General features: G+C 47.4%; 1 protein-coding gene across 1 annotated transcript in view; it reads right to left on the reverse strand.

Moving 5' to 3' along the window:
- The window catches only part of LOC106549013 (lipoxygenase homology PLAT domains 1), a 99,128-nt gene that overhangs the window by 34,451 nt on the left and 38,623 nt on the right, over window positions 1–26,054 (reverse strand). The window contains exons 9-10 of the mRNA XM_087715348.1: window positions 21,280–21,407; window positions 5,423–5,540 (exon numbers count right to left, since the gene is read on the reverse strand). Of these exons, the coding sequence (XP_087571474.1) occupies window positions 5,423–5,540; window positions 21,280–21,407 (246 nt within the window). The remainder of the gene's footprint in view (window positions 1–5,422; window positions 5,541–21,279; window positions 21,408–26,054) is intronic.

Genomic DNA, 26,054 nt, shown 5'->3' on the forward strand with positions numbered 1-26,054 from the left:
TGAGGCTCACGGAGGCGGTAAGACGTACGCACGTGCTGTGCATGTCCATGTGGACGCCACCTGGCCCGCTCCAATTGTACCGGTTGGAATGGGATCCGGAACCCACCACTGGGGTATTGTGGCCCAGCAGGAGCAGTTGGAGCTGCCACCAGACTCTGACAGCGAGGGGCCCTATGAGTCGGCTCTGGAGGATGTGGAGGACCCTGGACAGGGTTCTGACTCTGAGCAGGGTACAGAGAGGCTGGTTGGTCACCAGGAGGCCCCTGAGCCTTGGACCAGTGGGGAGGAGACAAGGGAGTGTGAGCCTGACATCAGCAGTGAGTTGTTCCTAGATGTCCGGCACCAAAGAGCTAATAAGCATCGGGAACAGTTGCGCAGTTACAGGAAGTGATTGCACTCAGCTGGTGGTCATTAGGCTCCTCTCCAGACTATAAAAGGACTGCTTGTGCACACGGCCCTTTTGCAGAAGTCAACGCAGGAACTAATGTTGGAGAACATTATTGTGAGCTTGGCAGGCTGGATTGCTGCCAAGGCTTACCTGTACTGGTTAGCTGCCAAGGACCTGTCTGTCTGTTATGCTTGGCTTTCAGCCACCGAGGTTTATGCTTCTTGTTAATTAAAGTGCTGTGAAATTCCAGTTAAGCTTGTCTCGGCATTTGTTACTGGACAGAGGAGGGGGTCAGAACACTGGAGTGTGGGCACAAAGACAATTTCAGCACACAAGGATCAAAAGGTTAGCCCTCCCTGTTCTAGGCTGTGGTCTATATGGGAAAAACCCAGAAAAGGAAACTTCAGAAGAACATAAGCAAATACCTCCACATTTTTCCCAAGGAAAAATATCTAGAAATGTTCAGGGTCTGCTGAATTTTTGGCGCCTTGCTGGCCGTTAGAACATTCTTCCTCGGATTAGAGGATTACAATTTAGGAAAACTAAGATTTCAAAACAAAACTGCTTAATACTGATCTGCATACGGAGCCCAGCTGGAAAAGAGAGTCATCATTCATGCATTCTTTTCTTGGACAGCTCTCTGTCTTCACTGCATTTACGACAAAAAAACAACAGCGGAGGGAATTTTCAATACAGGCAGTCCTCGACTTACAACCACAATTGAGCCCAAAATTTATGTTGCTAAGCGAGACACTAGATAAGTCAGTTTCGCCCCATTTATTTTTTTTGCTACAGATGTTAAGTGAATCAGGTTCAAGTTGTTCGGTTAAAAACATGGATGTTAAATGAATTTGGCTTCCCCACTGACTTTGCTTGTCAGAAGGACACTGCGACCGTCGCAAATATGAGTCGGTGGCCAAGCACCACCACCCCACCCGGGGGAGGGCCTTCTCTGTGGCTGCTCCGGCCCTCTGGAACGATCTCCCCGTGGAGATTCGGACCCTCACCACCCTTCAGGCTTTCCACAAAGCCCTCAAGACCTGGCTGTTCAGGCAAGCCGGGGGGTGATGAGTTCCCAGCCCCACTCGAATTGTTGCGGCTGTTGAGGAGTTTTTTAAATTTGTTTTTTGTATTTTGTTTCTGTCTTGTTTGTTTTCTTTGTATTGCCCCCCACTTCTCTATTGGTTTGTTAGCCGCCCTGAGTCCCCCTGGGAATAGGGCGGCATACAAGTTTAATCAGGGGTGGGTTTCTCGCCCCATTCCAACCGGTTCGATTGGAACGGGGCCGGTGGCGTCCTCGTGCACGTGCGCAGTGCACGCATGCGTACTAGTGCCTGTGCGATGCTCCAGCTGCTCCTGGAGGATCGCGCAGGCGCTGTATGCGTTCTGCGCATGCGTGGAAGCGCAGAACTCGTCAAAACCAGGTAAGAAACACGGGCGGGCGGGTGGATCCTTAGGCGTTCCCAGAAGTTACTTACTTCCGGGTTCGCCGACCAACCGGTTCGCAGGGACCGCCGCGAACCGCCTGAAACCCACCCCTGAGTTTAATAAACTATAACTATAGCTAATTTTATTCATGTGACAATGGAGATGCTGCAACGGTCGTAAGTGTGAAAAGCAGTCATCAGTCGCTTTTTTTCAGCACTGTTGTAACAGCCACTAAACGAACTGTTTTCCCGAAGGTGCTTTTCCAAAAGGCAACTGGACTCCCTTTGTTTGTTGAAAACGTTTCGCTTCTCATCCAAGAAGCTTCTGAAGATCAGTCAAAACTGAAGAAGGTTCTTGGATGAGAAGAGAAATGTCTTCAAGGACAAACCAAGTTGCCTTTTGACAAAGAGGCTTTTTTCAAGAGGCAACTGGACTTTCTGGGTTTTTCTTTGAAGGCATTTCACTTCTCATCCAAGAAGCTTCTTCAGCTTTGAGTGGATGGTGGGGAACGGAAGGATTCATCCTCCTTGCAGACAGCTGGTCATTTGCATCCTTCTAGAGAGTCATTGAGGCCACTTGGAGGTTTATATCTGTGTCCTCAGGGTCACTTGGGTGCAAGGGGGTGCAAGTGGGTGTGGAGCAGAGGTGGGTTCCTACCAGTTCGCACCAGTTCGGTAGAACCGGTTCATCAAATCTACTGAACCGGTTAGAAGAGGTTCCACCAGTGGACCCGGAAAACAGGCCACACCTACAGAAGAGGTTCCAAAAATTTTTGAAACCCACTACTGACAGATACATACATACACACACACACAGACTCACAGAGAGAGAGAAAGAGAAAGAGAAAGAGAAAGAGAAAGAGAAAGAGAAAGAGAAAGAGAAAGAGAAAGAGAAAGAAAGAAAGAAAGAAAGAAAAAAAGAAAAAAAGAAAAAAGAAAAAAAGAAAAAAGAAAAAAAGAAAAAAAGAAAAAAGAAAAAAAGAAAAAAAGAAAAAAGAAAGAAAAAGTGAGAGAGAGATGAAAGAAAAAAAGGAAAAAGGGACAGAGAGACAAAAGGAAGGAGAGAGAGAGAGAGAGAGAGAGAGAGAGAGAGAGAACACATGGCCGGCAAGCCACTCCCACAAAGGAGGCCACACCCACAGAGTAGGTTCAAAATTTTTTTGAAACCCACCACTGGTGTGGAGCCTTCTTAGAACTTCTGAAAGCATTTGCACTACCGACCCTGAGGACACAGATAAACCTCCGAGTGACCTCAACAACTCTCTAAAAAGAATGCAAATGGCCAGTTCTCTGAAAAGAATAGAAATCCTCCCATTCCCCACCATCCAGTCAGAGCTGAAGAAGCTTCTTGGATGAGAAGTGAAACACCTTCAAAGAAAAAGAGCATGAAGCAAACTCCTGCTTCTGACAAAAACACCTTTTGCTAATTGACTGTGAATTCTGCTTATTCGCATCCAGCAAAGTCTTTCACGGGAGGATTTACAGTCACAGACCTTATCTGGGTTGGAGAGCTGCCAGGCCGAGATCTGCAGAACTTGGCAAGGAGTTTCAGAGAATCAAGAATGAATTAAGCGAACTAATGGTCTCCTGCAAACTCCACTCCCCTTTCGCTCCTCTTTTATTCCCTCTGGGAGGGGCCATTCACCATCCACCTGTGGCCTTACTCCCAAGTCGACCCCTGTTCTTTAGCTGTTCCCTTCGTCTGGCAATTCTGCCCATGCACACACTGGGAACAGGCTCCAGCTGTTTGTCTGCCTCACTGATGTCTGACTCCGAAGGCAGCTGATCACTGGCATACGGCTCTGGCCCCATCTCTGCTTCCGACACAGAGCCCTCATCAGAGCCTTCCCCAGACTCCAGGCCTGGCCCATCTTCCTCCCCAACCTCCCCACTCTCCGAATCTGCTGCCAGCTCCGCCGGCTGCTGGCGGGCCACAAGAGTACGCATGCGTTTTCCTGTCTGTGTAGATACAGTTCTAAAAGAAACATGATTGGTTAGCCAAAGTAAAAATGAACTGAGTTTAAATGATCCTTTCTAAAATTGCAAACGTTGAAGATGTCTGCCGCTACTACCAAATATGAAACATTCCTTTTTTTAAAAGTCCACAGCAACTATGTTTTCCCCAAAGGAGAGACTACCCCTCCCACTCAAAAATGTGGATTTGTGATGGATACCAGGTGCCCTGGCACGCTGCCAGCATGCCTTTCTCATAACGTCTAATAGCAGAGCGTCCATTGAGGGAAATTATATGTTACACTTGGCTATTTTCCTTTCCTCCCCCCCCCCTTTTTTTTTCTGACACACCTCCTTGGTCTTCCTTTCTGCCAAGATAAGGAAGGGGGGAAAAAAAGAGGAAATGTTATCAAAATGTATCCCCTTGCCAAGAAGAGAAGAGAAATTTCTCGTGCCTGTTCCAAGTCCTCAATCACAATAAATGGAATATATATTTAGATGGCCTCTGAAGGAAGAGCCCACTGGAATCAGGAGCACGGATCATTTCGATGGTGTGATTAAAACACAAGCACATCTTCAGCGCAACAGATGGAGCCAGGACAGATTCATTTCCTGTCTCACCCGCCAGAAAAAGAAAATTGTTCTATCGTCTGTGCCTAGTTTATTTTCTTCTTCTTCGGGAACTCAAGGCTGCATATGTCTATGGCAGGGGCCAGCAACTTGTGGCTCTGGAGCCGCATGTGGCTCTTTCATCCCTCTGCTGTGGCTCCCTGTCACTGGTCGGCTCCACAATTGATAGGGTTAGAGCTTTTGGTTAGGACAGGTAGAGGGGAAAGGATCTCGTGCTAGGAGAAGACTATGGTGGGGGGGAACCAGACTTCCAGTTGGCAGAGGAAAGAGGATGCCTCACTATGAGGAGACTCTATTGGAAGGAAGGAAGGGAGGGAGAGAGGGAGGGAGGAAATAAGGAAGGAAGGAGAGAGGGAGGGAGGAAGGAAGGAAAGAACTAAAGGAGGAGGAGGAGAGGAGAAGGACTGTGAGAAGGACTCAACAACTCTGAGGTCGGTTGTTTTCTTGCAGACCTTTCATTACCTAATGAGTGCTAGAAGGGAGTAGGGTTTGTGAAAAGGAGGATGAAGAGGAGGAGGAGGAAGAAGAAAACAAGGAGAATAGAAGGAGGACTGTGGGGTCCTTGGTGCTCTCTGAGATTTTGTGGTTTTCTTGAAGATGTTTCATTACCCAACTAGGTGACATCATCAGTACTAGAAGGGAGTGTTGTTTGCAGAGAGGAAGGAAGGAAGTGGGAGGAGGAAGAGGAGGATTGTGGGGTCCTTGGTGCTCTCTGAGGTTGGTTGTTTTCTTGCAGACATTTCATTACCCAACTAAGCAACACCATGAGTACTAGAAGGGAGTAGGGTTTGGGAGGATGAGGAGAATAGAAGGAGGACTGTGGGGTCCTTTTCTTGCAGTCATTTCATTGTCAAACTAAGTAACATCATCAATGCTAGAAGGGAGTGGGGTTTGTGGAGTAAGAGGAGGAGGGATGTGGGATCTTTGGTATTCTTTGAGATGGGTGGACCTTTTTGCAGATGTTTTATTACCCAATAGGTATCATCATCAATGCTAGAAGGATTAAAGAATATGGATATTCTACCTGTTCCAGAAACCAGTCAGGGCGGCATCCAGTCCCGTCTGTCCTTATTCGCATCTTCTTGAGTGGCGCGATATCTGGAATCTCCATGATAAAAGTATCCTTTTGGCCAATTTCAAATCTGGAAGAGAAGAGACATTTGCTGAGAATTTCTGGTGCCTGGCTTGTCATCTGAGAGGAAGGACATCAACCAGATGCTTTTAAGTGCATGGGATTTAAGTGCTGAAATTCCTTAGATACAGCTTGGCCAAATTGGAGAAAGTTGGAGTACAACATAGGATAATTACTTGCGTGTTGTTACTCTGAAAGATTAAAAAGTGTGCATGCCTTTGTCATTTGTCTACATCAATTTATTTCCACAGCTTTTTTCTTTTTTTTTCAAAGACTAGCTGATAACCTGGTGTTGACCAGGTATTTATTTATAGGGGGGGAAATGTCTGGACCAAACATAATTTCTAATGTTGGATTTTCCCCCTTACCAGAGGGAGTCCCCTTGTGGAGTACTGTGAAGCCGTTACCATGGCAATTCCACTGCTCTATACAGTAGAAGCCATTTTAAGGGAGTACAGTAGAAGCTGTTTTAAGGCACAACAGGCTATATCCTAACAGAACAACATCCCACCAACACCACCCCGGAAGGGTGTTAGGGGTATCTTACACCCACAGTATTTGTTTCCAGAGAGTAACTCATCTGTGTACCAAATTTGGTTGAAATTGCTCAAGGCATTCTAGAGTTATGCTGGAACACACACACACACACGTATGTATGTATGTATGTATGTATGTATGTATGTATGTATGTGAAGATGTAGCATCTAGCCAGATGTGGCAGAACTTCTGAAATCTAAGTAAGGTTGGACTTGGCTAGTAGTTAGATGGGAGATGATCAGGTCATCCCAACTTTGATAGGGTGGGAAGACCACCCCATCTCTTTAGACAATGGGAAAATCAATTCAGTATGATTGCCCAAAACCACATAGATAGGTCACCTATCCTGAGGCCACCAGGAATTGAGTCAAAGAACTGTTAATTTGGCAGCATTTAACTGGAAATACAGTACCGTAGTATGCCTGTGGGCAAACATCTAGCTAATGGTTCTTCTTTATCATTTCACTTCAGAGGTATACACAAGTGTTGTGGCCCAGCAGGAGCCGTTGGGGCTGCCGATGGACTTCGATAGTGAGGGACCCTATGAGTCGGCTCTGGAAGATGTGGAGGACCCTGGGCAGGGTTCAGACTCTGAGCAGGGACCAGAGAGGCTGGTTGGCCACCAGGAGGCGCCTGAGGCATGGAGCAGTGGTGAAGATCAAAGGGAGTTTGTCCCTGACGTCAGGTACTGAAGCAGTGGTGAAGATCAAAGGGAGTTTGTCCCTGACGCCAGGCAGAGAAGGGCGGAGAAATGGAGGCAGCAATTATGGAGACACACTCATAAGAGATAATCAAGCCCAGGTGGTTGTGGCTTGGCTCCTCCCAAGAGAATATATAAGAAGAGACTTTGGGAGGAGACCTTTTGCAGGACACAACCGTTATACTAAGTTGGAGAAGCTCTTGTGTGTATCTCTTATCTGTGGGAGTCTGGGTTGCTGCCAACGTCTTGCCTGTGAGTAATTACTGTGAATAAAGCGTGGCTAACAGTAAGCTTGTGTCGGCGTTACTCACCGGATGGAGGTGGGGTCAGAACACACAAGTATACACAAGTACAGAATTAGGTAGTGCCTGGCTCAATAGTAGTAACTGTGACAGGGATCTTGGAGTCCTAGTGGACAATCAGATTGGAAGGAATCTTCAGATACGGATTAACGGAAGGGACCTTGTAGGTCATCTAGTCCAACCCCCCCACCCACCCAAGCAAGAGACCCTACACCATTTTTGCCAGATGGCAGTCCAGTCTCTTCTTGAAAGCTTCCGGTGATGAAGCTCCCACAACTTCTGGAGGCAAGCTGTTCTGGGGAATTCTGGGAGTTGAAGTCTGCCAGGCTTAAAATTGCCAAGGTAGGAGACTCCTGCACTAGACCACATTGGTTGAAAACATTGCTGATCCCAGCAATAGAGAGCAGGGGCCAGAGTGGGCATTTCCAGAAACAGGCAAGTCTACTTGAGTTTTGTTTGTAGAATTATTGATCTCAGCTCCTGGGTTCTTATGCTGTGAGTGCCAGCATTCCAAATAGCATCCAAAAGTAAATCAGAGTCCAAGGCAAAGTATTCCTCAAAGTTCCAATTTATTAAGAGAGCCCTCTGGGAAAAACTCGAACTTGAAAGCTTCCCAGTTTTCCCCACCCAGTTGAAAGTTCAAGATCTTGCCCCCCCCCCACCCACCCACAAGTCCAAGGTGGCGCAGTGGTTAAATGCAGCACTGCAGGCTACTGCTAGATTAGCAGGTCAGCGGTTCAAATCTCACCGGCTCAGGGTTGACTCAGCCTTCCATCCTTCCGAGGTGGGTAAAATGAGGACCCAGATTGTTGGGGGCAATATGCTGACTCTCTGTAAACCGCTTAGAGAGGCCTGAAAGGCCTATGAAGCGGTATATAAGTCTACTGCTATTGCTACATGGTCCAATCTCCCACCACCATGCTGGCAGTTCCACCCATCCAATTCCGGTCAGGTGCAGAGACAAAAGATGACCTTGGCTTTTGAGAAAGAATTTTGTTATGGCTGCATATCATCTAATTCCCACTTCCCATTTTCCCATAATAGAAAATGTATAGCAAAATAATAGAAAGTGTGGCAAGCCAAAGATCCAAAAGGAAAGATGGCTGCAGTCCTGACAGTGAGGATATTAACCAGAGACTGTTATCCTCAACTCATGAATTGGACAGCAAGAGGGGTTAAGTTTAATGCACAACCAGGACATAAATCTGAAGAAAAGTCTAATAAAAGAAAAGGGAGGGAGAGGGAGAGGGAGAGGGAGGGAGGGAGAGAGAGAGAGAGAGAGAGAGAGAGAGAAAGAAAGAAAGAAAGAAAGAAAGAAAGAAAGAAAGAAAGAAAGAAAGAAAGAAAGAAAGAAAGAAAGAAAGAACACTTGGAAGCCACACTCATTCCTCCAGATAGTTTGTTCCCTCTGGGTATTTTTCCCTTGTGTCCACTTATCAATATTTGTGTTTCCGGAGCTATTTCACAGCTAATGCTGATTTAAATTAAATGGCCTTATTATCTGAGACAGTTTAAAAAGATGTTCTGGTAGAATTAAGGTGACCAGACGTCCCGCTTTTGGCGGGACACCCCCGCTTTTTAATGCATTTTCCCGCGTCCCGCACGCTTTTTTAAAAAGCACGCTTTTTTTGGCGCTCGCAGCTCCCGCCCATCAGCTGCTAGCTTGCTGGGCTGGCTCATCGTTCTGTTCTATCTGCTACCTACAAATTTAAGCCAGCCCAGCCTGCCGCTCAGTGATTTAATTGGCCAGGAGTCCAGCCAATCAGTGAGCTGGCTGGGATGGAAAATTTTCCATCCCAACCAGCTCACTGATTGGCTGGACTCCTTACCCTGAGGACTCCTGCGTGAGTCTCCATTTTCCTTTCGTCTTTTGGGGTTGCAGCTGCGCTTGTTGGTGAGTAATCTAATCTAATTCTAATGAATCTAATCAGAGAATTTTCCGCTGGCCGCGGCAGGAGGAGAGGGTGGGGGCAGCAGCAGCCACCCGCAGAGAACTTCCTCTCACTTCCGGGGCTCCCGCCGCCCGGCAGAAGCCACTGAAGCGCGTGGAAGTTCTGTGCGGGCGGCTGCCGCTGCCCCCACGCTCTCGTTCGTGCAGAGAATTAGCCTCGGCTGCTGAAGGGATCGGGCCCCCACTTTAACTTTCTCCTCCTCCTCCTCCCCTTCCGCCCTCAGCAAGAGAAACGGCAGCCGGGCTTCCGCCACGCCCCCGCACCGCCGCTATTTCTTCTTCCCCGGCCTTCCCAGTTAGCTTGCTTGAAGCTCCGAGGAGGCGGGAGGAGGGTCGCAGGAGTGGAAGTGGGGGGAGGTCTCCCTCCTCTTCCCCTTCTGCCATGAGCAGCAGCAACGGCAGCTGAGCTGGGAAAGGGGCGTTTTAGCAGACTGTGGGAGCCCTGTCAAAGCGCACCTTTCCCGCGTCGGCGGCTGTAGGGACCGCCCCGCTGCTTTCTCTTCCTCCTCCTCCTCTTCCCCTTCTGCCATGAGCAGCAGCAACGGCAGCCGAGCCGGGAAATGGGCGCTTTGGCAGGGCTGTGGGAGCCCTGTCAAAGCGCACCTTTCCCGTGTCGGCGGCTGTAGGGACCGCCCCGCTGCTTTCTCTTCCTCCTCCTCCTCTTCCCCTTCTGCCATGAGCAGCAGCAACGGCAGCCGAGCCGGGAAATGGGCGCTTTGGCAGGGCTGTGGGAGCCCTGTCAAAGCGCACCTTTCCCGCGTCGGCGGCTGTAGGGACCGCCCCGCTGCTTTCTCTTCCTCCTCCTCCTCCTCCCCTTCTGCCATGAGCAGCAGCAATGGCAGCCGAGCCGGGAAATGGGCGCTTTGGCAGGGCTGTGGGAGCCCTGTCAAAGCGCACCTTTCCCGCGTCGGCGGCTGTAGGGACCGCCCCGCTGCTTTCTCTTCCTCCTCCTCCTCCTCCCCTTCTGCCATGAGCAGCAGCAACGGCAGCCGAGCCGGGAAATGGGCGCTTTGGCAGGGCTGTGGGAGCCCTGTCAAAGCGCACCTTTCCCGCGTCGGCGGCTGTAGGGACCGCCCCGCTGCTTTCTCTTCCTCCTCCTCCTCCTCCCCTTCTGCCATGAGCAGCAGCAACGGCAGCCGAGCCGGGAAATGGGCGCTTTGGCAGGGCTGTGGGAGCCCTGTCAAAGCGCACCTTTCCCGCGTCGGCGGCTGTAGGGACCGCCCCGCTGCTTTCTCTTCCTCCTCCTCCTCTTCCCCTTCTGCCATGAGCAGCAGCAACGGCAGCCGAGCCGGGAAATGGGCGCTTTGGCAGGGCTGTGGGAGCCCTGTCAAAGCGCACCTTTCCCGTGTCGGCGGCTGTAGGGACCGCCCCGCTGCTTTCTCTTCCTCCTCCTCCTCCTCCCCTTCTGCCATGAGCAGCAGCAACGGCAGCCGAGCCGGGAAATGGGCGCTTTTGAAGGGCTGTGGGAGCCCTGTCAAAGCGCACCTTTCCCGCGTCGGCGGCTGTAGGGACCGCCCCGCTGCTTTCTCTTCCTCCTCCTCCTCCTCCCCTTCTGCCATGAGCAGCAGCAACGGCAGCCGAGCCGGGAAATGGGCGCTTTGGCAGGGCTGTGGGAGCCCTGTCAAAGCGCACCTTTCCCGCGTCGGCGGCTGTAGGGACCGCCCCGCTGCTTTCTCTTCCTCCTCCTCCTCCTCCCCTTCTGCCATGAGCAGCAGCAACGGCAGCCGAGCCGGGAAATGGGCGCTTTGGCAGGGCTGTGGGAGCCCTGTCAAAGCGCACCTTTCCCGCGTCGGCGGCTGTAGGGACCGCCCCGCTGCTTTCTCTTCCTCCTCCTCCTCCTCCCCTTCTGCCATGAGCAGCAGCAACGGCAGCCGAGCCGGGAAATGGGCGCTTTGGCAGGGCTGTGGGAGCCCTGTCAAAGCGCACCTTTCCCGTGTCGGCGGCTGTAGGGACCGCCCCGCTGCTTTCTCTTCCTCCTCCTCCTCCTCCCCTTCTGCCATGAGCAGCAGCAACGGCAGCCGAGCCGGGAAATGGGCGCTTTTGAAGGGCTGTGGGAGCCCTGTCAAAGCGCACCTTTCCCGCGTCGGCGGCTGTAGGGACCGCCCCGCTGCTTTCTCTTCCTCCTCCTCCTCTTCCCCTTCTGCCATGAGCAGCAGCAACGGCAGCCGAGCCGGGAAATGGGCGCTTTTGAAGGGCTTCCGCCGCGCCCCCAAGGACCGCTGACCTCGCGCCTCCGTTTCTTCTTCTTTCCCAGCCTTCCCAGTTAGCTTGCTTGAAGCTCCGAGGAGGCGGGAGGAGGGTCGCAGGAGTGGAAGTGGGGGGAGGTCTTCCCAGCCGGGAAGAGCTGAGAGGCTGCCGGCCCCTTTTGCAGGAAAGTTAACTTTTCTTGGTGAAATCCTGCCCCCCCCCCGCGTGGGTGAGTGGTAGGCTGTCCTCTTCCCGCAAGCAAGCCGCCCGGAGTTACCTGTGTGTGAGGTGGGCTGCCCTATGCATTTGCGTGTGTGCGCTGGAAAGAGAGTGAAAAAGAGAGGGAGAAATAATTATATTAATTAGATAGATCAGTCTTTCTCCACCTTGGAGACTTGAAAGTGTGTGGACTTCAACTCCCAGAAAGGGAGTTGGGAGAAAGGGAGAAAGGAGGAGAGAATGAAAGGATGATGGAAAGAAGAAAGAGGTAAGGAGAGGAGGATGGAAAAGAGAGAAAGAGGAGGAGAGAGGGTAGAAAGGGGAAGAGGAAGAGCAGGAGTAGGAGAAAGGTAAGGGAAGAAGGAAGGGAAAGGAGAGCAGGAAGGAAGAAAGTAGAGAAGGGAGGAAGGGAGAAAAGAAAGGGAAAATAAGGTGGTGTTATAACAGGAGGAAGGGATGGTAAACAAAGCAACCCAAACTGTATATTATAACCTATTAAATGAAATAATAAATGTATAAGAATGATAAATGTTAAAACACTTGTAACCAAATGACATGCTATATGTGATGATGGGTTTTTTTCTTTTTGTTTTGTTTTTATTGTTGTGGGTATGTGTCGTCTATGTAACAAAAAAAAAATAAAAAAAAGTTGATAGGCAAGAGGAAGGAGGAAGGAAGGAAAAAAGAAAAAGAGGGAGAGAGGAAAGAAGAAAAGATGGAACTAGAAAGCAAAGAAGGGAGGGAGGGAGGAAAGGGTAAGACAGGGAAAGAGTAGAAAGACAGAGAAGGTGAAGGTAGATAGGCAGAAGGAAGGAAGAAGGAAGAAATAGGAAAGGAGGGAAGAAGGAAGGAACAGAAGCGAAGAAATGGAAAGAGCAGAAAGACAGAGAAGGTAGATAGGCAAAAGAAATGAAGCTGAAAGAATGGAAGGAGGAAGGAAGAGAAAAAAAGAGGAAGGGAGTGAGTGAGGAAAGAAGAGAGGATGGAAGGAGAAAGGAAGGAAGAGAGGGAAAGAGCAGAAGACAGATAAGGTGAAGGTAGATCAGCAAGAGGAATGAAGGAAGAAGTGAGGAGTCTCGAGGAGGGGGAAAACATTTAGTGACCAAAGTTACAATGGCATTGAAAAAAGTGACTGATGACCATTTTTCACACTTAGCGACCATTTTCACACTTAGCGACCGTTGTGGCATCCTCATGGTTACGCGATCAAAATGTTGATGTTTGGCAACAGATTCGTATTTCTGATGATAGTTTGAAATGGTGACAGTATAAATTATTGCTGGTGTAATACTTAACAATGGTTTTTAAGGATTTCTTTTATTTATAGAATACCTTTTTTATTATTTTGGGGGGATTTTTACTTTTAAATTGTTTATAAAATGTATTTACTACAAGAAATGTTCCTTTTTGCAAATGTGATCTTTGCAAATCTTTGTGATGCAATATGTTCAGACCAGGTTTATGTGTCTCAAAGTGGCTGCTATTCTATGGGCAGGCCAGGTTGGTGCAAGGCAGCTTTGCCAGATTTGGTGTGTTTCACCCTCATTGAATTTTATATCGTATAAAGAATGGAAGGAGGAAGGAAGAGAAAAAAGGAGGAAGGGAGTGAGTGAGGAAAGAAGAGGATGGAAGGAGGGAGGAAGGAAGGAAGAGAGGGAAAGAGCAGAAGACAGATAAGGTGAAGGTAGATCAGCAAGAGGAATGAAGGAAGAAGTGAGGAGTCTCGAGGAGGGGGAAAACATTTAGTGACCAAAGTTACAATGGCATTGAAAAAAGTGACTGATGACCATTTTTCACACTTAGCGACCGTTGCGACCATTTTTCACACTTAGCGACCGTTGCGACCATTTTTCACACTTAGCGACCGTTGCAGCATCCTCATGGTCACGTGATCAAAATTTTGTTTGGCAACAGATTCGTATTTATGCTGGTTTCAGTGTCCTGGGGTGACCTTTTGACAAAAAAAAATTTTTTTTAATCAAGCCCCCCCCCCCCCCCCCCCCGGTAAAGGGTGTCCCTCTTTTCCAATCTGAAAATCTGGTCACCTTAGGTAGAATGCATCTATCACCTTGCACTACCACTTAAAGGGAGGGGAGATTTACTACCTTTCTGGGCCCAGTCTGGGGGTGAATAAACCATCTTTGGCTACCTCAATAATTCCCAAACGACATGCACATTTGGGGGTTAAATTTAGAGCCTCTGGGCCTTTGGTGTTGGGGCAGGAGAGCCTTATAATTTACTAGCGGCCGCTCCATTTCAGCTTAGTAAAAAAAACCGGATTGTTTAAAAAAGAGGAATACCTTGGCCAAAAATACAGAGGGTTAGAAATGATAATAGGGAAACGTGTAGATTTTAAATCTGAATTGTGTGTGGTGGTTTTTTTTTTATTACAGATGATATCGGAAAAATTGTCAGAGTTTGTTGCAGAAATCATATCCAGAAAGCACACACAGGTAACTGATTCAGCAGGATTCGTTAACTTCTCTTTATATACTGCTGGAAGTTAAAACCCACCCCTCTCCTAGGGAAGTGAAATAGTTTGGGATACACTAAAAAAACCAGAATGTTTCCCCTAAAAAGAAAAGTAGAAACTCAGAGGGAGAAACTCAGCTGCCCCCACCTTTGTCAATGGCCCATTAAGGCCTGAGCCAATCTATTCTACATAACAAAGATCTACCCCCTTCAGGCAGACCCATCTAGCAAACAGAAACTCACCACGTGGCACCTGTGAAGATTACATCATCCAGAAAGGGAAACAAGCTTGGGTCTCAGGACAGCCTACTAAGACACACACACCCCAACCCAGGAATCTGACAGCCAATTAGAATACATTTACAATACAATACAATACAATACAATACAATACAATGCAATACAATACAATACAATACAATACAATACAATACAATACAATACAATAGCAGAGTTGGAAGGGACCTTGAAGGTCTTCTAGTCCAACCCCCTGCCTAGGCAGGAAACCCCATACCGTTTCAGACAAATGGCTATTCAACATCTTCTTAAAGACATCCAGTGTTGGGGCTTTCACAACTTCTGGAGGCAACGTCCGTTCCACTAATTAATTGTTCTAACTGTCAGGAAATTTCTCCTCAGTTCTAAGCTGCTTCTCTCCTTGATTAGTTTCCACCCATTGCTTCTTGTTCTACCCTCAGGTGCCTTGGAGAATAGCTTGACTCCCCCTTTTTTGTGGCAACCCCTGAGATATTGGAAGACTGCTATCATGTCTCCCCTAGTCCTTCTCTTCATTAAACTAGACATACCCAGTTCCTGCAACCGTTCTTCATATGTTTTAGCCTCCAGAGCCCTAATCATCTTTGCTGCTCTTCTCTGCACTCTTTCCAGAGTCTCCACATCTTTTCTACATCGTGGTGACCAAAACTGAATGCAGTATTCCAAATGTGGCCTTACCAAGGCATTATAAAGTAGTATTAACACTTCACGTGATCTTGATTCTATCCCTCTGTTTATGCAGCCTAGAACTGTGTTGGCTTTTTTGGCAGCTGCTACACACGGCTGGCTCCTATTTAAATGGTTGTCCACTAGGACTCCAAGATCCCTTTCACAGTTACTACTATTGAGCAAGGTACCACGTATACTGTACCTGTGCATTTCATTTTCCTTGCCTAAATGTAGAACCTTACTCTTTCCACCATTGAATTTCATTTTGTTAGATTCTTACACAGGAACAGGAAACAGAAAGGTGGGTCCTAGAGGGGGCATAAAACCCAGGGACTCTCAGCATCTCTGCCCTTTTCTGCTCAGGAACTCAAGCCATGTGATCTTAACCACCTAGTTTGGGGTAATAAACCATCTGCAAGGAAACAAGCAAGCTCAGAGAGCATCAAGGACCCCTCATGGCAACCCTGAGCTACAAATATACTCCTTTATTAATAAGAAGAAATTTCCTGACAGTTAGAACAATTAATCAGTAGAACAACCTTGCCTCTAGAAGTTGTGGGTGCTGCACAGTGGTGGGTTTCAAAAAATTTTGGAACCTCTTCTGTAGGTGTGGCCTGCTTTCCGGGTCCACTGGTGGAACCTCTTCTAACCGGTTCGGTAGATTTGACGAACCGGTTCTACCGAACCGGTGCAAACCGGTAGGAACCCACCTCTGGTGCTGCATCACTGGAGATTTTTAAGAAGAGACTGGACAGTCATTTGTCTGAAATAGGATATAGGTTTTCCTGCTTGACCAAAGGGTTGGAGTAGAAGACCTTCAAAGGTCCCTTCTGTTATGGGTATCCCCGTTGGGAGACAGAAAGTAGCGCAGCGGAATGTACAGCTAGAGAGAAGGAACATCGCTAGTAGAAGAAACACCCGAATAGAGTCTCAGACACTGCTAGTAAAAGCAAGTAGCTTTACTACTAATAATAGCTTCACAAGCAGTGATAGTAGCTATTTGTCCAAACACAATTCAAAGAACAAACACTCACCCATTTACATTCACCCATTTAAAGCAACATCGACCATTTGGTATTGTATATGAAGCTATATTTCCTACCCAACACTAGGAGTATAGAATAGAATAGAACAGAATTTTATTATTTGTATGCCGCCCTTCTCCGGGAGGACTCAGGGCGGCGAACAATTCAAAAGGGGAAAAAGGGGAACATAGAACAAAATACAGATAATTAAAACAAGCAAGAGTCACACAGCCATACAAGTCGAGAGGGGAAGGGAACTCATCAACCCCAGGCCTGCCGGCAAAGCCAGGTTTTGACTGCTTTTCGGAAGGCCTGGAGAGAGGTGAGGGTCCGAATCCCTGCGGGGAGTTCGTTCCAGTGGGCCGGAGCTGCCACAGAGAAGGCCCTCCCCCGGGTAGTAGCCAGATAGCATTGGCTAGTAGATGGAACCCGGAGAAGGCCAACCCTGTGGGATCTAATGGGTCTGTGGGAGGTAATTGGCAGCAGGCAGTCTCTCAAGTACCCAGATCCAAACAATGAAGGGCTTTATAAGTTACGACTAGCACCTTGAAGCGTATCCGGAGACTGATCGGTAACCAGTGCAGCTCGCGGAGGATAGGTGTAACGTGGGTGTACCGAGGTGCACCCACAATCGCTCGCGCGGCTGCGTTCTGGACGAGTTGAAGTCTCCGAATACACTTCAAGGGCTGCCCCATGTAGGAGTATACTCCCCAAACCTTCCAACTCTGTTATTTTTGTAAGCCACCCAGAGTCCTTGATACAGAGGTGGGCGGCATATAAATTTAATAAATGAATGAATAAATAAATCTAAAACTGAGCACGTTGCACAACGGTCTTTGTGCTCCGTTCATGCAATCATTGTTTGTTTAATTGATATGCTACCCAAATCATTCTTGCAAGCCTATCTGGCATCTCTACGGCACATGTGACCCACTAAGAAAAATGCACTTGAAAAACTTGTTGGCTTTTGTTAGGCTTTGGTGTTTGGGGGGTTGGGGGAAGAAGCTCTTAGTATTTTTTTTTAGGCTAAATGTTTATTTTAGGACTTGCACAACAATATTTATGCTTTTGCACTTCAACATAATAGCGGCAACTCTGACGCTGCTTTGTAGCAATCATGCCATCAAAATCTGGCAGCGTAATCAGGAGTTTGCATATAATGGAATTATAGTTTGGAGTTATTTCTTCGGTGTTTTGAAATGGATGGATTCCCAGTGACTTGCCTGCACAATTCCCTATAGTTTTTCTTGGCAATATGTTGGGAGTAGTTTGCCATTGCCTCCTTCTGTGGTTGAGAGAAAATGACCGGGCCAAGGTCACCCAGTTGGCTTCATGCCCAAGGCGGGACTAGAATTCACGATCACCTGGTTCTTAGCCTGGTGCCTTAACCACTACACCAAACTCTGCCTCAGTTTGGGATTAAAGCACTAATGGGTTCCACCACAAATCTGCGAAGCCCTTATCCGCGGAGACATAAGCGCAAAGACTAATTCGCGCCATTCGAAGCGCTAAGAAAAAACACGACCCTACTGCAATATAATCGTGGTGGGCAAATCTGCCCATTCCCAAGCACTCAGTACCCTAAACCTAACCCTAAACCTAACCCTAAACCTAATCCTAAACCTAACCCTAAACCTAACCCTAAACCTAACCCTAAACCTAACCCTAACCCTAGCCCTAAACCTAACCCTAAACCTAACACTAAACCTAACACTAAACCTAACCCTAACCCTAACCCTAAACCTAAACCTAACCCTAACCCTAACCCTAGCCCTAACCCTAACCCTAAACCTAACCCTAAACCTAACCCTAAAACAAACCCCTAAACCTAATCCTAACACTTACCTTAATTGAAATCGGCTTTCTGCCGCGGCACCATTTTAAAGCACCCTTCTGTTGCCACGCTGTTGTCGCGGCGGTGATGACGCGTGGTGATGACGTCGCAGCTTTAGCGACGCGATTTTATCACCACTATTTTGATGAGCGCGGTTTTGTCGTGCCACAGCACTAATGTAATCTCCAGAAAACTTTTCCTGGTTCAGCGTCTTCACTTCAAACTAAGATTACCATTTCCCCCCCCCCCCAGAAGCAGTCTGCAGGTTTCAGCAGGGCTGGGGGAAGGCAAAAATGCCATTTTGTGAAAAACGGCCTGTTTTCTGCCTGTTTTTTTGCCAAAACGGAGGCATTTTTTGCCTTCCTTCAGCCTTGCTGAAGCCTGCAGAGTGCTCCTGACGGCTGGGGAGGACAAAAACTTTTTTTCTTACTTACTTCTTCGAAATCTTGGTGCATCTTATAGTCCGAAAAATACGGTAAATAACAAACCAAGAAAAATACTTCGCTTTGCTAGCGACTCCGGAGCTCTACCATGGTTCACCGACAAATGCGCACACAACAAATGCGTGCCGACAAAACCGCCGCGATAAAACGGCGACGTTGAAAGAGCACCCACTAAAGCGCGTCGACAAATGCGCACCGACAAAAGTGCGCCATCGAAAACAACGCGAAAACAATGGTAACAACGTTAACAACCCTAACCCTAACCCTAACCCTAACCCTAACCCTAACCCTAACCCTAACCTAAAAACCCTAATCGCGCTTTTGTGGGCGCGGTTTTGTCGGTGTGCCTTAGTGGACGCGATTTCAACATCGCCGTTTTGTCGCGCGCATTTGTCGGGTCATGCTCTACCATCAGTCAGACTAGGCCACAGAGGGGGGGAAAAGTGACGAACAGTTGAAGTAATAGAAAAGACAATGTTTCTTCCCCCACCCCAGAGTTTAAGAATTCCTGTCTTTCCCTATAAGCCCCCATCCCCACCTTCCAAAAAACCTCAGTGGTTTAGGATTTAACAATTGTTGGAAGAAATATCCAGGTCCAGTTCTAAGCCAGGAGAAAGGCTCTGGGGACAAAAGGGAGGCTGGAGGCTGATTGGAAAGAGGGTCCATTTATAGATGAAGCAGGACCACCCAGCCCATAGTTCTGGTGCAGCTGACCACATGGAGTTGAGAGTGGAGGTTATCTATACCTTCTGTTGGTCTTTGCACTTGGTCTTCCTGTTCCTGTGCAAGAACACCTTATTCTATTGGCTGTCATAGGGATTGCACGGATTCACAACAACTGTGGCAAGAAAGGCCGTAAAGTGGGGCAAATCTCACTTAACAACCATTTTGCTTAGCAACAGAAATTTTGGGCTCAATTGTAGTCATTGTCAGGCTTGCAGCCATATTTTCTGGTGGATCTAAGGTCTGCCACACTTTCTATTATTCTGCTATGCATTTTCTATTATGGGAAAATGGGAGGGGGAATAGTAAGGAGTAGAATGTGATGATGTCAAAATAAAATTCCTTTCTAGAAAGCCAAGGTCATCCTTTGTCTTTGCACCTCTGCACCTGACTGGAACTGGATCGGTGGAAGATGCCAGCATGACAGTGGGAGATTGGACCATGGGATGGACTTGTAGGTGTGGGGGCAAGATCTTGAACTTTCAACTGGGTGGGGAAAACCGGGAAGCTTTCAGATTCGGGTTTTCCCAGATGTGCCAACATGGCTCTCTTAATAAATTGGAACTTTGAGGAATCATTTGCCTTGGACTCTGATTTACTTTTGGATGCTATTTGGAACCCCGACAATCATAATTCGAGGACTAAATTTACTTGACATTCTTTCTCCTGATAGTTCTCACGGAATGAGAATTTTCTTCTAATGGCTGTTTGCCTTGATTGCAGGAAACTGCTTTCGAAGGGGAAGGATACTTCTGAGAAATTATACGGCAGGTTTTTAGCAGAACAAAGGTAAATTTAAAATCGCCTTCCAGGCAATGTTCCCTCTAAGCTGCGCGGGTGCACGGCCGCGCACATGGCAACAAAACACTGCACAGCAGTTTCCAACTGCTGCCCAGTGGTTTTTGTGAGACGCCTTTCATGATAATAGGAGAGGAGAGCCAGCCTGGAGACAGCAATCACAAGGCAGAAAGTAGCTGAGAGAAGGGGTGTGGGGGTTGGGAGAAGGCATGGGACGGGCTCCCAGCAACGACTGCTCGGATTTGCCATTTGAGAGAGAGAGAGGGAGGGAGGGAGGAGGAGGAGGAGGGGTAGGGAGGGAGTGAGGGAGAGGGAGAGCATGTGTATCCCTCCTTCCTTCAGCCCAACACTCTCGCTGGCATCCTGGCCAGACGAGAAGGACTGCAGAGGGTCTCCTCCAGGGTTCCCTCTAAGCTGCGCGCCTGCGCGGCCATGCAGGTAACAAAAAAACACCGCGCACAAGTTTCAAACTGCAGCACAGTGTTTTTTAATGTCTTTAAATGTGACTAAAAATACCCCCCTCCCACCCTTCTCTCTCTGCACCGAACTCTCTCCTCCATCTGGTGATTGGTGAAATCAAGGAAGACTCTGCCCAAAGACCGATGATGCTGCAGAAGGGAGAATTCCTATTGGTCCTCTGGGGCTTCGTCAGTTCTTGGGAAAATGGGATTCGCTGGTTGTAGGCTGCATTTCTCTGCACATCCGGCGTTTCTCAGGCATTGCCTCATCTGAAGCCCCGTTCTGGGCTCAGCATTTTCTCTGCGATCCCTTCGCTTTGGGGAGAGAGGGAAGCAGCGTGGAATTGGAATGCCTGAGCCAAAGGGGTCCACGGGATCTTGAGACTTGATTTTTGAGCAGTACCAATCCTTTCCACTCTTTCCTTTTCCCTTCTGTCCTTCTTCTAACTTCCTTTCTTTTTCCTTTCCTTTCTCTTTGCCTTTCCTTCTTTCCATTTCTTTCTCCTTTCCTTTCTCTTTTCCATTCCTTCTTTTCCTTTCCTTCTTTTCCATTTCCTTTCTCTTTTCCTTTCCTTTCTCTTTTCCTTTCTTTTGTCCTTTCCTTTCCTTTTTCCTTTCCTTCTTTTCCATTTCCTTTCCTTTTTCCTTTCTTTTCTCTTTTCCTTTCCTTTCTTCTTTCCCATTTCCTTTCCTTTTTCCTTTCCTTCTTTTCTATTTCCTTTCTCTTTTCCTTTCCTTTCTCCTTTCCTTTCCTTCTTTCCAATTTTCTTTCCTTTTTCCTTTCCTTCTTTTCTATTTCCTTTCCTTTTTCCTTTCCTTTTCTTGTTTCCCATTTTCTTTCCTTTCCCTCCCCCTCCCTTCCCCCCCTTCCTTCCTGGGGGTCTGAGGGAGAGGGAGGGGACCCTTTTCCTTCTTGCCCCCCTCCCAACATCTGCTCTGATGGCAATTATGGCTAAAAAAAATTCAGGTGCTCAGGAATGAAAATGTGCCGCTCGAACATTATACTTTTCCGCACACACTGAAAAAAAATTAGAGGGAACATTGCTTCCAGGAGCTGCTACTCTCCAAATACCTTGGATCAAGAGGGCCAGTTGGAAGAGGCCTACCTAGCTGGAGAGCGAGACGGGGATGTTTTGCTGCTGAAGTGCCTGTTACCTGTTTCCGATTTTTTCCAGCTGAATTTCTTCGGAACACCCACTGGATCCAAAGAATGTGAAAAAAATGCCGGTGTCCGTCCCAGCCTGTGAGAAATCCCCAGTCTCCACAGTCACTTCATAGAGAATCTGCGGAAAATTAGAAGTTCACGTCAGAGGTGGGTTCCTACCAGTTCGCACCTATTCGGTAGAACCGGTTCGTCAAATCTACCGAACAGGTTAGAAGAGGTTCCACCAGTGGACCCGGAAAGCAGGCCACATCTACAGAACAGGTTCCAAAATTTTTTGAAACTCCTTGGATATGATTATTCTACACTATCATGCTCATATTCATAAAACCCAGTGCCTCTGTGAAAGGTAAGGATGACTACTGCGTTTGTGGTGCAATCAGAACATTGCGTGTCTTGAAGTTGTTTTAATGCAAACCAAAGATGCCTTTTAAAAAACAAGTTTACATCATATTCTTATGCATGCCAGTGCTGTGTGTGGGGTAATTTAAGGTGGTTCTGACAAGTGTCGTCGGCATCTTCATATCCGGTCACATGGGCGGCAAGCCACTCCCATCCGGTCACATGGGCAGCAAGCCACTCCCATCCGGTCACATGGGTGGCAAGCCACTCCCATCCGGTCACATGGGCAGCAAGCCACTCCTACAAAGGAGGCCACACCCACAGAGTAGGTTCGAACAATTTTTGAAACCCACCACTGGTTCACGTTTAGCCAAAAAGGGGGGAAAAAACCCCCACACCCCACAAACCCACCCAAGTTTTAAAAATAGAGCCAACCAACAAATGCCAAGCCACCATCTTTAAAATAGGATGGGTTGGATAGGGGAATCGTGCAACCATTAATTGGGTTTACAATGCAAAATTGACCTGCTTATTATATACTGTAGCTGAGTTTCTGTCAAGGTGTGAAAGAGGAGGATGAAGTAACTCTGGAGATGAAAATAATTTCTGCATTGCAAAACATGTTTTGGAATCAGGTGACAAATTGGACTTCGTTCCCACTCCTATGACTTTTCATATTCTCCCCTCTTTTTCTCTTCTTTCACCTCCCCCTCTCTCTTTCTCTTTTCCTCCCTCTCCTCTCTCTGTCTCCCCCTCTCTCTCTCCTGTCTGCAAAATGTCTGCAAAAAAACAAACGAATCAGGTTCAGTGATCACCAAGGACTCCTCATTTCAAACCTGAGCTATAAATATTCTCCTTTATTGGTGGCTGGGTATATTACATCAAGTCAGTGTTAGCAATAGCAATAGCAGTTAGACTTATATACCGCTTCATAGGGCTTTCAGCCCTCTCTCTAAGCGGTTTACAGAGTCAGCATATTGCCCCCAACAACAATCCGGGTCCTCATTTTATCCACCTCGGAAGGATGGAAGGCTGAGTCAACCCTGAGCCGGTGAGATTTGAACAGCCGAACTGCAGAACTGCAGTCAGCTGAAGTAGCCTGCACTGCTGCCTTTAACCACTGCGCCACCTCGGCTCTCTAAGTTGACTCTTGCCAACTGCTTGGGCTTTCAGAAGTGGCTTGCCATTGCCTGCTTCCTAGGAGTGAGAAAGTGTGATTAACCCAAGATCACTCAGCTGGCTTTATGTCTAAGGCAGTGGTTCCCAAACTTGGCAACTTTAAGACTTGTGGACTTCAACTCCCAGAATTCTCCAGCCAGCTCTGCTGGCTGGAGAATTCTGGGAGTTGAAGTCCACAAGTCTTAAAGTTGCCAAGTTTGGGAACCACTGGTCTAAGGCAGCGCTAGAATTCACACCCACCTGGTTTCCACTCGGGTGCCTTAAGCATTACGCCCAACTGGCTCGATGCAGAATTAATTCATATATATATTGTTCATCTATCAACATGTCCAAGATTATCCAGTGACCAGGTTTTGAAAGGCTGTCTACCATGACAACTCAATAAAATATGCATTTTTTTAAAAAACAACCTAGGACAATTCTAGGTTGTTTCTAGGGAAAAATTGAGTATTTTGGAGAACTGGCAAATACTACCACTGGCTGGCCCCAGAGTGGGGAGGGAATGGGGATTTTGCAGTATCCTTCCCCCTGGAGTGGAGAGGGAATGGGGATTTTGCAGTATCCTTCCCCTGGAGTGGGGAGGGAATGGGGATTTTGCAGTATCCTTCCCCTGGAGTGGGGAGGGAATGGGGATTTTGCAGTATCCTTCCCCTGGAGTGAGGAGGGAATGGGGATTTTTCAGTATCCTTCCCCTGGAGTGGGGAGGGAATGGGGATTTTTCAGTATCCTTCCCCTGGAGTGGGGAGGGAATGGGGATTTTTCAGTATCCTTCCCCTGGAGTGGGGAGGGAATGGGGATTTTTCAGTATCCTTCCCCTGGAGTGGGGAGGGAATGGAGATTTTGCAGTATCCTTCCCCTGGAGTGGGGAGGGAATGGGGATTTTTCAGTATCCTTCCCCTGGAGTGGGGAGGGAATGGGGATTTTTCAGTATCCTTCCCCTGGAGTGGGGAGGGAATGGGGATTTTTCAGTATCCTTCCCCTGGAGTGGGGAGGGAATGGGGATTTTTCAGTATCCTTCCCCTGGAGTGGGGAGGGAATGGGGATTTTTCAGTATCCTTCCCCTGGAGTGGGGAGGGAATGGGGATTTTTCAGTATCCTTCCCCTGGATGGGGAGGGAATGGGGATTTTGCAGTATCCTTCCCCTGGAGTGGAGAGGGAATGGGGATTTTGCAGTATCCTTCCCCTGGAGTGGAGAGGGAACGGGGATTTTGCAGTATCCTTCCCCTGGAGTGGGGAGGGAATGGAGATTTTGCAGTATCCTTCCCCTGGAGTGGAGAGGGAATGGGGATTTTGCAGTATCCTTCCCCTGGAGTGGAGAGGGAATGGAGATTTTGCAGTATCCTTCCCCTGGAGTGGAGAGGGAATGGGGATTTTGCAGTATCCTTCCCCTGGAGTGGAGAGGGAATGGAGATTTTGCAGTATCCTTCCCCAGGAGTGGGGAGGGAATGGAGATTTTGCAGTATCCTTCCCCAGGAGTGGGGAGGGAATGGAGATTTTACAGTATCCTTCCCCTGGAGTGGAGAGGGAATGGAGATTTTGCAGTATCCTTCCCCTGGAGTGGAGAGGGAATGGGTATTTTGCAGTATCCTTCCCCTGGAGTGGAGAGGGAATGGGGATTTTACAGTATCCTTCCCCTGGAGTGGGAAGGGAATGGGGATTTTGCAGTAACCTTCCCCTGCCACGCCCACAGAACCCGTAGTAAAAAAAATGAATTTCACCACTGACACCAGCACATACATGTATTTGATTATGCAGATTCAAACACTGCCTGTTTGACAATGCTAATTTCCTTAATCAAATATAAGCTATGATCATTGCTCTCATTAAAGGAGAAATGTTTGGCAACTATCTCAAAGGAATTTAGTATCAAAACGAGCAGTGTTTGTCAATATAATTTCGGAGTAGGCCATCGGATGCCTTTCAGAGATTTTTTCCTACAATTTCTTAGACTCCATCACTTTGGGTGGAGTTTAAAGGAGTTCTAAACAATTAAATTATACCAGATCACCAATGTTGATCTTCAAGGCAAAAAAAAAAAAAAGATGTGGAGACTCTATAAAGAGGGCAGAAAAGAGCAACAAAGATGATTAGGGAGCTGGAGGCTAAAACATACCGTAATAAAGAATGTTGCTGAAATTGGGTATGTCTAGTTTATTGAAAAGAAAGACATGATAGCTGTGTTCCAATATTTCAGGGATTGCCACAAAGAAGAAGGAGTCAAGCTATTTTCCAAAGCATGTCACCATTTTCATCTACAGTGTATAGTGAAGCTTCTGGAGACCTTATAAAAATGGCTACAGGAAACTTATTTTACGTACAGCTTGCTTACCATTGAAAATAATTTTTTCATAATAATTTTTTATTTTATTTTAATACAAACATACTATCTTTCATTAAACAGTGTGTCGTCTGGGTACAAATTTTCTGTGCAATAACTATTACATTTACAGCCAAATTCATTATTTTATCTATTCTTAGGTCAATACTAAAACATAACATACTATTATAACAATCGCCTTCTTAACTTTATTTAACTTTAATAATGCAATTTCCCTATTTCGTTCCTCTGCTTTCATTTCTACTTTTCATATTTATTCTCTAACCATTGATAAAATAACTCCCATATACTATAATAGACAGATTCTGCCTTTTCTTTAATTGCAAGTGTTAATCTCTTCATTTCTACACATTCTCAGCTGCCTTCGGAGCTAGACAGCAGTGAGGCAGAGGGACAGCTGGAGCCTGTTCCCAGTGTCCGCATGCGCAGAGCTGCCAGAAGAAAAGAACAGCTCAGAAATCAGGGTAGACTTGAGAGTAAAGCCACAGGTGGAAGGTGATTGGCCCCTCCCATAGGACATAAAAGAGGAGCGAAAGAGGAGGGGGCTTTTGCAGGAAACAATTCATTCGTTCGTTGGTTAGATTCGTTTCAGGAGTGTGAAGATCTGTCCGTGAACCTCAGAGACTCTGTGCCCAGCCTTTCCTTGCACAGCGCCTCCTTTGGAAAATATTTACATGGCAGTTTTCCAAGATAGATAAGGTCTGTAGTCATAACTTCACCATTGAAAGACTGTTTGCCAGGCCTTTGCTGAATGTGAACGAGAGAAATTCACATTCATTTAATAAAAGGGGTTTTGTCGGGACCAGGAATCTGCTTCGTGCTTTTGAGGGAAGCCCAGGTCAGAACAGGGAATAGGCCAGTGATGGCAAACCTTTTTGGGCTCGCGTGCCAAAAGCAGGGGGAGCGCAG

The sequence above is a fragment of the Thamnophis sirtalis genome, unplaced genomic scaffold (assembly GCF_051295495.1).
Source record: "Thamnophis sirtalis isolate CommonGarterSnake01/CBP01778 unplaced genomic scaffold, rThaSir2_p1.2 scaffold_5, whole genome shotgun sequence".
In the NCBI taxonomy this organism is placed as follows: Eukaryota; Metazoa; Chordata; class Lepidosauria; order Squamata; family Natricidae; genus Thamnophis; species Thamnophis sirtalis.